At 35.6% G+C, this 11,569-nt stretch overlaps 1 protein-coding gene across 1 annotated transcript; it reads left to right on the top strand.

The window, feature by feature from the left end:
* Positions 1 to 655: 655 nt before the first annotated feature.
* On the top strand, positions 656 to 11,299 carry LOC110037776 (phytohormone-binding protein-like). Its single transcript, XM_020742482.1, has 2 exons — positions 656 to 926; positions 10,938 to 11,299. Exons 1-2 carry the CDS (start codon positions 746 to 748, stop codon positions 11,240 to 11,242), a joined length of 486 nt encoding a protein of 161 aa, XP_020598141.1. The 5' UTR covers positions 656 to 745; the 3' UTR covers positions 11,243 to 11,299.
* The last annotated feature ends 270 nt before the right edge of the window (positions 11,300 to 11,569 follow it).

Raw genomic sequence — 11,569 nt, 5'->3', positions numbered from 1 at the left:
GATGATTTGAAAGTCTTAACTTCCTCAAAAATAAGATAGCTTACACTAGTTGGATTCCTCTCGTCGTCGAGAAGCTCAATGTGACTATATTGATATTTCAAATTTGAAGTCTGAAGCCTCAAAATATGCTTTAATGGTTTGATCAGGACTTGCTTAGACTCAGATTGGACTAGTTTTGATATCATAAGGTCCGTCTTATTGAAACAAATATTTTGTCTATAAACTTAATTGAAATTAGAGATCTGAATGTTCTTTAATTTGAATCTAAATTCTTTTCTCAAAAGTGTCATGAGATTAGTGCCAAAAAATAAAATAAATTTTTTTTTGATGACGCATCATATCTAAATAAAAAAAATTACATTTTAAAAATCGTCGCATTGATCAAGTTATATATTTATGCAAAGAAATTGTATTAACCTAAAAAATATATTATATATATGATAAAATATTATACAGAATGCAAAAGGACATCTAGAACATACAAAATAGGATTTTATCAAACAGATAAACATAAACTCTTTGGCACATTTTAGTAAGGTAATAATCCAAAAGCTGATGTGAACCTAATTCAAATATCATATTTTATATCAAGCTGATAAAATAATAGACTAAAATTTCTCTACAAATGAGAATTATCTTGTTCAATTGTCTCCCATAAATCAAGTCTAGGAGCTCCAATTGTCTGCATGCCAATTCAAAAACACTATTCAATTCATCATCACTCTTAGTGCAAGAGAGAAGACTGATGACGAGCATCATCGAATTCCAAACTGAATTTGAAATTGGCATCGAGGATCTGTGGAATGCAATAACAAAGGCTAAATTCGATGTTCTTCGTAAAGCAGCTCCACATCTGCCGATTGATGCACAGGTTGTTGAAAGTGATGGAGGTCCTTGTCCAGTCGTCTCTATAACAATTAGATCTGGTGAGCTCCACCTCTTCTTGGCCTCTTCATCTGCATGTTTGAAGTTTATTGATTAATTCAATTTTGTAAAGTACTTTGATTCCAACTTCAAAAAAAAAAAAAAACACAGTTTGTTAACCATGCTGTAATTCCTTACATCTATATGTGAGTATTATTGCTTGCACAATTAGAATTTTTATTTGCAAAACTATTTTTTTCAGTACTACTTTGAAAAATTGATGATTTGTGTCAGATTTTATGAAATGTATCGATTATTTAGAAATATGTGCTCATTATTGGTTGCATTTAAGAGGGGGATATATTTTCTTCCATCGACACATTTTCTTTGCGCTAAACAGTTTAAATTGTTCATAATCATACAAGGAAAAATATATTTATCGTGAAGGATAACTCAGTCACTTTATTGTATAAAGTGTAGTACTAAGAGTTTGGTTTCGGGAGTAATTATTGATGATGATTTTCTCGAGAAAGAATTTGTGTAAAAGAAAGCTTGCACCTAATGTTGTCATTTCAAATCACAAATTAATAAAAGATTAAGAGAGAGATTGAGAGAGAGAGAGAGAGAGAGTAATGAACACTAGAATGAAAGAATTTCTAATGATTAGGATATTAACGGCAAGAAAACTTACAGTGAAGTAAATCGATCAGATCACGCACATATACATCAAGTAATAATGCAGTTAAAGAGCACTGTGTAACGATCGCACGAGTAAAACACTAAGAATTGTTCTATAGGCTTAATATCTAGTTTACTACACTTCTAAACCTTGTTTAGCATGATAAAAAATAAGTAGTTTTCTAAAATCGTATTCAATAGTAAAAACAAAAGATAATTTGGTTGGAAAGGATAGAAATAACAACAGGAGACAAATTTTACAGTTCTTCAAGGTATGTGTGGCTTGCACTCCTATGATTTTTGTGTTGTGGTAATTAGTGGTTTTCCTTGACTTTCTCTAATGTGATAGTTGTCAACATGGATAAAACATCTTCCTTATGCTTATGTCTAGGTTAAAAGAAGGTTAGAATAAATGAAGTTGAGGCTTTTTCAATCCCCATGACATCTTGTAGATTTATTTTGATCTCTTTTATAGGTTGCAAAACACAAATAAAATTTGTCTATTGTTACCTAGATTTTATGGTTAACTATTTCGTTCTTCTGTGTAACAGACAGGAGTCATGAATTACAAAATATATGAACATTATAATTGCTCGGGTCAAAAGTAAATAGAACTCTATGATTAACACATTAAAGAAAAGGCTTGATTCCTCAAGAAAATGATACATTGAAAGAAATCATCCAAAAAAATTATGAAATCACATACCATGAATCATAGAGGAGCATAGAAAAATGTATCTACTCATGATAGATAGAACAATGAAAAAAAATTCCCTTCAAATTATTCTTAAAAGTAAAACTAAAGTGTAAAGATTATAAAATAATCTGTTCACTCTTTCATAGCAACAATCTCCTCTCTCATACAATAATCCTCTGAGAAATAGTAAGAAAATACAAAGCAATGGGTAGGAAAAGCCCTTAAGATTAAAACACCAAGAGAGGAAGAGAAGCATATAGAAGAAAACTCTCCAAAGTTCTCTCTTTCTCCTCTCTTAGCCGTCTCTAGATATCTCCTCCTTCAAAAGATGCCCTAAGACATGCTTTCATAGTAGCAAATGGTGGGTCACAGTCAGGTCTGGCTACCAAATTCTTGTCCTTACGGCGTTGGATCAGCTTCTTTAACACAAGATCCTCAATCGAAAGGCTTCTCTAAAAATACTTGTTGTAGTAGCAATTGGTGTGTCTCTTAAATTCCTTCTATTAAAGGGAAGAATTGTTGTGGTTCTCTTATGTCAGCTCATGCATGAGTATTGCCCCTTTAGTGTTTGCCTCCTACCAGTTGGCCATATTTTCCTAATTGAAAGATGAGCCCATCTCAACCCATCTGCTAGGGTGCTTGTATATAATAGTGCTTGTCTCTTAAATTCCTTCTATTAAAGGGAAGAATTGCTGTGGTTCTCTTATTTCAGCTCATGCATGAGTATTGCCCCTTCAGTGTTTGCCTCCTACCAGTTGGCCATATTTACTATGTCTGATTCATGGGATATCATGAATGGAGTATGTTCAATCACTATTGTTGGCGCTCTTTGGGTAGCCCAAAGGGTCGACCGAAGAATATTTGCCCAAAGCCCTTTTCTTCTTCATTTTTTTTCTTTAGTGGATTTAGAATTATTTTGTTGATAGCTTTTAATTTTTTGTTAGTTTGAGGATGATGCATTGATGTAAATTTTAAGTTGATCCTCTTACTATGGTATAAGTCTTTTACACTTTGGTATAGAAATTGTATTATGTTATTGGTGATGATAACTAGAAGTAAACCATTCCGATAGATGAAGTCTATTTAGATAAAGTTCAATTGAGCACCATAGTTTTGATCCACTTTAAAATGTAGTCCATGATGACCAGATAAAATTTACGCTAACCCATTTTTGGCTGAAACAACCTGAGGATATTATGGCCCTAGACGATGAAAGGCAACAAGCTCACAATTAGCTACACTCTGTGTGTTGATGGGTGTTGCAATGGTGCATACTTACGACATTGCTCGCATCTTCTAAAAAATTTCTCCACATATTTCAATTCTCTTGGTTATTTTTAGCCTTGTCATTAATGTTTGTGCACCAGGATATTTCCCTTAGATTTGATATCACGCACTCCAAAGTTGCTTGTGTACTCTCTAGAGTATATCTCTCAGAGGGCCTCTTCTTTTTTGTTCTCTCAGCACGTCAAGTAAAGTGAAGTACCCAAATTGCAAAAAGGCTTCCCAATATCAACCATTTTTTATCTGCTTTGCATTTGAAAATCAAGCGGTCAGTGATTTCTTCAACAATCATTTTAGTCTCCAAGAAGTTGATGTAGAGACCTATCTAGCTTTTAGCTGATTTGATTTTCACCTCCATTGCTTTGGGTTCTCTAATTTTTGACAAAAAAGGTCTTTGCAGTGTTCCTCCCACCTAGTGAATGCACATGGATAGGAGATTAGCCAACTGATTGTCTTTTTTGTTAATGTGCTCAATTTTGAAGTTAGCAAACATCCAGATCTCTATTTTACCTTTGTTGAGGAATTTGCCCATCATCTCATCACTGACTTCAAATTCTATACTAGACTCTAACCAGAAATTAGGGCTTCATAGTTTCCTTATTGTTTCTGACATAAAACTCTATGATGACTGAACTATAGAGGTGCTCTGATAGGACTACTCAAAGCAAGTTTGATTCATGCTCCCATCAAGTTAGAGGCTCCATCGATGTATAATACTTAGATTCAGTTATTAGGAGTGGATCCTATTCTTGACTCCCATGAATTTAGAAAATATTATGAAAATTCTGATACTCTTTGCTTGTTGATTTTGATCTGAAGGACATATATGATGTTCAAATCACTGAGTTTCATCGCCCATTTGAGGACACAACTAGAATGCTCCAGTAGAGTGAGAATGATTTTTTTATGAAATGCTGATGATAGCCGTAATCCAATGAATTTGAAAGTAGGGATGGATCCTTCCAGCTAGAATAGTTAGAACAAACGTTAAGCTTGCTATAATTGAATAATTGATCTCGGTGCAAGTGCGTACCTGACTGGTGTAGTAAACTAGGAGTTGCTTTCCTAGTTCCTTTCAAAATAGCATCGGGCTAATGACCTCAAGTTTAACTCCAAAGTTCAGAAATAGTTCTTTCTTTGGCTTTGGGCGTTTTGGAGCAGCTGTGGTGATGCTAAGAAATTTTCAGCATTATAAATGCTTGCTCACAATCAGCTAATCATTCAAAAGTCTTTTTGTCATCATGAACATTTTTAAGAATATTATGCATTTTTTACTTGTCTTTGTAACAAGCTGCTTAAACTTTCTATCCAACCAATCACCTTATTGACTTCTTTGGTATTCCAGAGTGATGACATGTTGTTTAATGCATATATTTTTTTTAGATTGGCTTTTATCCACTCTAGTGTCATGAAATAGCAAATAAACTTGTTTTTCGATGCTCGAAAAGTGTATATTGTGGATTTAATCTCCTAAAGTATTTTTGGAGGGTATCAAATATTTGTTCTAACTATTTTATATGTTGCCCGATCGATTGATTTTTAAACAACATATCATCCAAATAAACTTCAATACTTTTTCCTTTTCACTTAGAAAACATTACATCAATAAGATCTTGGTAGGTTGCCCCAGTATTTTTTTTATCTTGAAGAGTGTTATGTTATAGCAATATAAACCATCACTAGTTATAAGGGTTGCCTTCTCTGCATCAGCTAGGTACATATTTATTTTGTGGTAGCTCGATAAAACATTATTGAAGCTCATCACTGAATGTCTGACCGCTAAGTGTGTTGACGCATTGATCCTCAGTAGTGGGTAGCTATCTTAGTTCAGAAGTCCACACATAACCTACTGTTATCAATTGCTTTTGTACAATTACAAATTGGAGACCCACATCATGTATTATAACTAAAAGAAGTAGCTGAATTCCTTTATCTTTTTCCCCTCCTCTCAAATCTATATAGCCAAGACCATTGCTAAGGACGTCATTTTCTACTTCAATGGTCGAGAATTTGGATTCATGTTCAGCTCGAGAGAGACAATGTCGAGAAGTATTATTGACATATCTACTGCTGACCAAGCAAAGACATCTTAATGCCTTTGAAGCATCTTGATAAGCAAAAATTTGGATCCAACATCAAAATTTTCATACAAGGAAAGATTTACAGGTTATCCTTTGACAATAGGAATTTTACGATTAGTCTCCCCTGGTCTTGAGCCCCCATTCAAATCGGCGTTACAGGTCGAGTGGGTCCTACTCCACACTACCAAATGCTTTGAAGTATTTGGTCTGTGAGCACCAAGTTCCTTGGAACCATGATTATCTATCCATTGCCAGAAAACTTCACTACAATGTGGCAAGTCAAGACCAAGCTTTACAACCGTTTAGTAAGAGCGACCGAAGATTGCTATGCATTTTGTTGACAAATCTACCACACGAAGTACTCCTCTATATATGTGAATTAATTCTTAACTTCTCCCTAAGTTATTGATAGTTCAACTACTCTCACGGCCTCATTCTTCTTATCATAAAAGTTATAGAGTTGGGATAGTTCAACTACTCTCACGGCCTCATTCTTCTTACCATAAAAGTTATAGAGTTGGCTAGCCGGTGCTAGAGTTGGCTAGCCGGATGGTTGGGAGGTTCATTTTATGGAACACGGACTTGAGCATAATATTCTTGGAGTTGTTAAAGTTGACCAAAATACTACATATCTGATACTTTCCAATCATTACTACATAAGTGATGGCATCAATGTATGGACTTTTCCTTGGGGCAAGTCTGCATTGGTGAAAGTCATAGGTGGATGGGTGTTGCAATTTGATGGCATGACAATTATACACAGTTCTCTTAACTAAGGCCTCTTCTAGCTTACTCACTAGGATTTACTCTTCTGACTTACTCACTAAGATGATTATCTACCTCTAAAAATACCTGGTAAAAATCAAGCAATGTGATATTTTATTATCTACCTCTAAAAATACCTGGTAAAAATCAAGAAATGTAAAGGATACTTGCTCAAACTAGCTCATTCAGGATTTTCTCAACCAGAGCATTCCCTTATCGTTAAGTAATTTCTCTTAACATCACACATTTGTTGAGATTTCCTGCTCCTATAAACTAATCGACTAAGCTTCAGAAGTGTATGCTATCTTTCGTCTCATGGCCATGGTCTCAATGGTAGGGACAATACTTGTTTGTGTTTTGAAGAAAAGCTCAAATTCTCATTAGTGGTGCTTTCTTAAATTATTATTTAATTTAAATTGTATCTAGTAACATTGTCATTAAGACTCTTAGTGAAGTGGGCATTAGGGTCTCGTGATTATTCAATACTTGCTCATGATAATGTGTCAACGTTTAGTCAGGTTACTGTGACTGACCTCCTTCGTTGTGGTTTCTATGAACCTCCTTGTTGTCCCAAGGTGACCAATTGCCTTCATTTTCTTGTCAAGAAGAAGGATATAATTCTTCCCTTAGTCTCTACTTGTCATCCTTAAAAGGCACTTTCTATAGATAATGAGTGGCTAATTCTATCCCATTAGATGCAGTGGTGGAGTTATATTCTTTGGCTGAATTATGATATTTGGCTAGCTCTAACATTTACCCTAAGGTCTCTTGTAACTAGAGACCAAGATCATAATGGAAGGGATCCTTCGTCCCCTAACTTGTGTAGCTTCTACAACAGGTTCTAGATCCCACACTTATTTCATCTCCTTCTACAAATAAGTGATAAATGAGAGAAGGCTCTTGTTTTAACTCTATTTGATATGTTGTAAGGCTTTTGTAATCTTCTAAGATTTGTGGGAACTCCAAAAATGTGCCACATATATTCTCCTGGATTCAGTAAAAGATGTGATCACTCTAGCCAATTGTTAAATGAACCACTTGAGGCCTAAATCCCTTGGGGTGACAAAGAATAAGCGACACTTCAAAGCATCAAAATGTCACGACAATGGACACAACATGGTCATCAAGATTAGCCTGAGCCTTATATGGCCCCAAAGAAGGGTTTGATTTTCTTTTAGGAGGCTCAGCATAAAAAATTTGTCAAGAGAAGGCTTTCTCTGGTTTATGGATCACCTCAATATGCACGAATTGTCTATCCATCTTTATAGAATCAACATCATCATGATATTGTGACTCTCCTACTTTATCGATGCCTTGAGTTGCACTTCAGCTATTGTGCAACTGTGCTTCCTCACAGGGGTTGTCGTATGGCCTCCAACATCTAACCCACCCATCATCCAGTTTTTGAACAATTAGAAATATTGTTGTACAAACTCTCTAGTGCACTCCATATTTTTACTGTCTGTTTGGTGGGTTTCTCTCCTTGTGGTGCTCCTATTTCAGTTGCTAGTATGATTCACGCTACTGCACCTTTAGGATGATGAATCTGAGTTTATCTTGTGAATCACAACCAATTAATATAGTGTAGAACATGAAAGTGAGAAGGAGACACAGAGAAAGAGAGCACAATAATGAATACAATAATAAGGGAATTTTTTTATTAGCATTTACTATAGAAATAACCACACTATTTATAGGAGCTGAGGGTACCATGTGTATATTTACTTTTTTTCCCCTACTTTAATGATGAAATTATATGGTATTTTAGGTATTTAGATAAATGAGATTATGACTCAGCTACTTTATCACTCAATCGATTGAGACTGATGGTTTTTAGAGGGGGCTATTCTCCTTCGACCAACTACTTTGAGTTGGGACAGTCAATCAGCGCTTGTTGTATTTCCATCATTTAGATTTGGCTAAGTGTTCTTGAGTCAATTGGTAGGTTGCATTGAACCAATTGTGGACTATGTACTCCTAGGAGAGGAACTCTTGTTACTCAGTAGGATTTACACTTCTGACTTACGAACTAGGATGATTATCCACCTCTAAAAATACCTGGTAAAATTCTAGCAATGTAAAGGATATTTGCTCAAACAAGCTCATTCAGGATTTCCTCTACCAGAGCATTCCCCTGTCGTTAAGTCATTTCTCTTAACATCACGCATTTCTTGAGATTTCCTGCTCCTATAAACTAATCAACTAGGCTTCAGAGGTGTATGCTATCTTCTGTCTCATGGCCATGGTCCCAATGGTAGGGACAATACTTGTTTGTGTTTTGAAGAAAAGCTCAAATTCTCATGAGTGGTGCTTTCTTAAATTATTATTTAATTTAAATTATATCCAGTAACTTTGTCATTAAGAATCTTAGTGAAGTGGACTTTGGGGTCTCGTGATTATTTAAAACTAACTCATGATAATGTGTCGACCTTTAGTCAGGTTACTGTGACTGACCTCCTTCATTGTGGTTTCTATGAACCTCCTTGTTGTCCCAAGGTGACCAATTGCCTTCATTTTCTGGTCAAGCAGAAGGATGCAAGTCTTCCCTTAGTCTCTACTTGTCATCCTTAAGGGCACTTTTCTACAGATAATTAGTGTCTAATTCTATCCCATTAGATGTAGTGGTGGAGTTATATTCTTTGGCTGAATTATGATATTTGGCTAGCTCTAACATTTACCCTAAGGTCTCTTGTAACTAGAGACCAAGATCATAATGGAAGGGATCCTTCATCCTCTGATCTTGGGTGGCTTCTACCATAGGTTTCAGATCCCACACTTATTTCATCTCCCTCTACAAATAAGTGATAAATGGGAGAAGGCTCTTGTTTTACCTCTACTTGATATGTAGTAAGGCTTTTGTAATCTTCTAAGATTTTTGGGAACTCAAAAAATGTGCCACATATATTCTCATGGATTCAGTAAAAGATAAGATCACTCTAATCGATAGTTAAATGAACCACTTAAGGCCTAAATCCCTTGGGGTGAAGAAGAATAAACGACACTTCAAAGAATCAAAATGTCACGAAAATGGATACAATATGCTCATCAAGATTAGCCTAAGCCTTATATGGCCCCAAAGAATGGTTTGATTTTCTCCTAGGTGGCTTAGCATCAAAAAGTTGTCCAGAGAAGACTTTCTCTAGCTGATGGAGCACCTCAATATGCCCGAATCATCGTATATCCATCTTCATAGTATCAACATCATCATGATACCATGACTCTCGTACTCTATCGATGCCTTGAGTCACACTTCATCTATTGTGCACATGTGCTTCCTCCTAGGGGTTCTTCCATCCCCTTTTTGTTGCTTCAGGGGTTCTCGTATGGCCTTCAACATCTAACCAACCCATCATCCAGTCTTTGAACAATTGGAAATATTGTTGTCCAAACTCTTTAGTGTACTCCATATTTTTACTGTCTGTTTGGTGGGTTTCTCTCCTTGTGGTGCTCCTATTTCAGTTGCTAGCATGATTCACGCTATTGCACCATTAGGATGATGAATCTGAGTTTATCTTGTGAATCACAACCATGGAATAAAGTGTAGAACATGAAAGTGAGAAGGAAGAGAGAGAGAGAGCACAATAATGAATACATGAATGAGGGAATTTTTATTGATTAACATTTACTATTGAAATAACCACACTATTTATAGGAGTGGAGGGTACCATGTGTATATTTACTTGTTTGCCCCTACTTTAGTGATGACATTATATGGTATTTTGGGCATTTAGATAATGAGATTATGACTCAGCTACTTTATCACTCAATCGATTGAGATTGATGGTTTTTAGGGGGGAGGGGGGGCTATTCTCCTTCGACCAACTACGTTGAGTTGGGACAGTCAATCAGCTCTTGTTGTACTTCAGTCATTCAGATTTGGCTAAGTGTTCTTGAGTCAATTGGTAGGTTGCATTGAACTAGCTGTGGACTATGTGCTCCTAGGCGAGGAGCTCTTGTTGCCAGGATGAAACTAGACTGTTTGGCAGAAGGTGAATAACGATAATCTGATATGTAGTTGACCCCTTGATGAAAAATCCTTTGGTGTGTTTGTGGAGTATGGAATTGGGAGAACCTTTATCCTCTTGGTGAAGAGTCTCAGAGGTTCTTATAAGATGGCTAACAATCCTAGGGCAAGTGCTGGATCTTCGTCATTGGCCTGGACGACCTTCATTCAGCTGGCTTCAGGTGTAGACTAAAGGGATATGTAATTCGTCAAAGAAATCTTTGATTATCAGGTGATGGACCATTTGGTCTTACTTCTGCAGGTTATCCCTGTCGTACTCTCCTTTCTCTTAATTTACTATTTCTTCTTGAGATTTGTGCTAATACATTTCTGATGCACACCATAATTTTACATAAAAAATGATACATTAAAATATTAAAATTTTAGACGCGACTGAGAATCTTCTTGACAAGCATAAAACTAATCCAACAAAATTTTTGGTCATTTGTCTCACATAAGAAGATTTGTTTCGTCCGGCTTGAGCATTTATAAACACACTAAAATCTCTTATTTCTAATTATTTTTGTATTTGTTTTAATTCGATGAACATGCTCCTTCATTATAGCCACACCTCCTCTTTCACCTTTCAAGGAGAAAATGGTGAAATATGATGAAACCAGCCATGCAGTGAGCTTCCAGGCGATAGATGGAGGGCTTTTGGAGTTAGGGTTTGCTTACTATAACGTCTCCTTCAAGCTTGATGACTTGGGAGAAGACAAAACCTTGACAAAGACCACCATAATCTACGAGATAGTTAAAGATTTTGATGGCACGCAAGTTGTAAAGGAATTCGCCAAACTCATAGACGAGTATATCAAAACTGTGGTGAACTATCTGCAACAGCAAAAGTTACAGGAAATGAATTCTTAGAAGACTGTTGTTGCATGTTTTAGAACATAGATATTTAGTTGTCTGCAATTGTAGGTACATCAAATCTCAAACTTGTTGCTGATAGAGTTTGCGCTGTGCGTTCTTCTTCTTCTTCTTCTTTTTGTGCTATGTTGTTGAAATAATAGAAATGGGATGAACATTCGTTAAAATTACTTCAAGGTTGTTATACATTATGCTTACAAGTCTTGTAATTGTATATTTAAATATGATTATGGTGTTAAGTTTTTCTTGATGTGATGATTGTATTTGAGTCCCTATTATATATTAGAAAGAGTTTATAATTGTAATATAATTTTAAATAAATTA

The sequence above is a fragment of the Phalaenopsis equestris genome, unplaced genomic scaffold, assembly GCF_001263595.1.
Source record: "Phalaenopsis equestris unplaced genomic scaffold, ASM126359v1 Scaffold224892, whole genome shotgun sequence".
In the NCBI taxonomy this organism is placed as follows: Eukaryota; Viridiplantae; Streptophyta; class Magnoliopsida; order Asparagales; family Orchidaceae; genus Phalaenopsis; species Phalaenopsis equestris.
The sequence above is the reverse complement of the archived record's forward strand: the minus strand, read 5'-3'. Positions and strand labels throughout refer to the sequence as shown.

Coding starts and splice junctions, on each gene's coding strand:
- LOC110037776 (XM_020742482.1), top strand. CDS start 746: ATGACGAGCATCATCGAATTCCAAACTGAATTTGAAATTGGCATCGAG. Junction 927..10,937: donor CTCTATAACAATTAGATCTG/GTGAGCTCCACC, acceptor CCTTCATTATAG/CCACACCTCCTCTTTCACCT.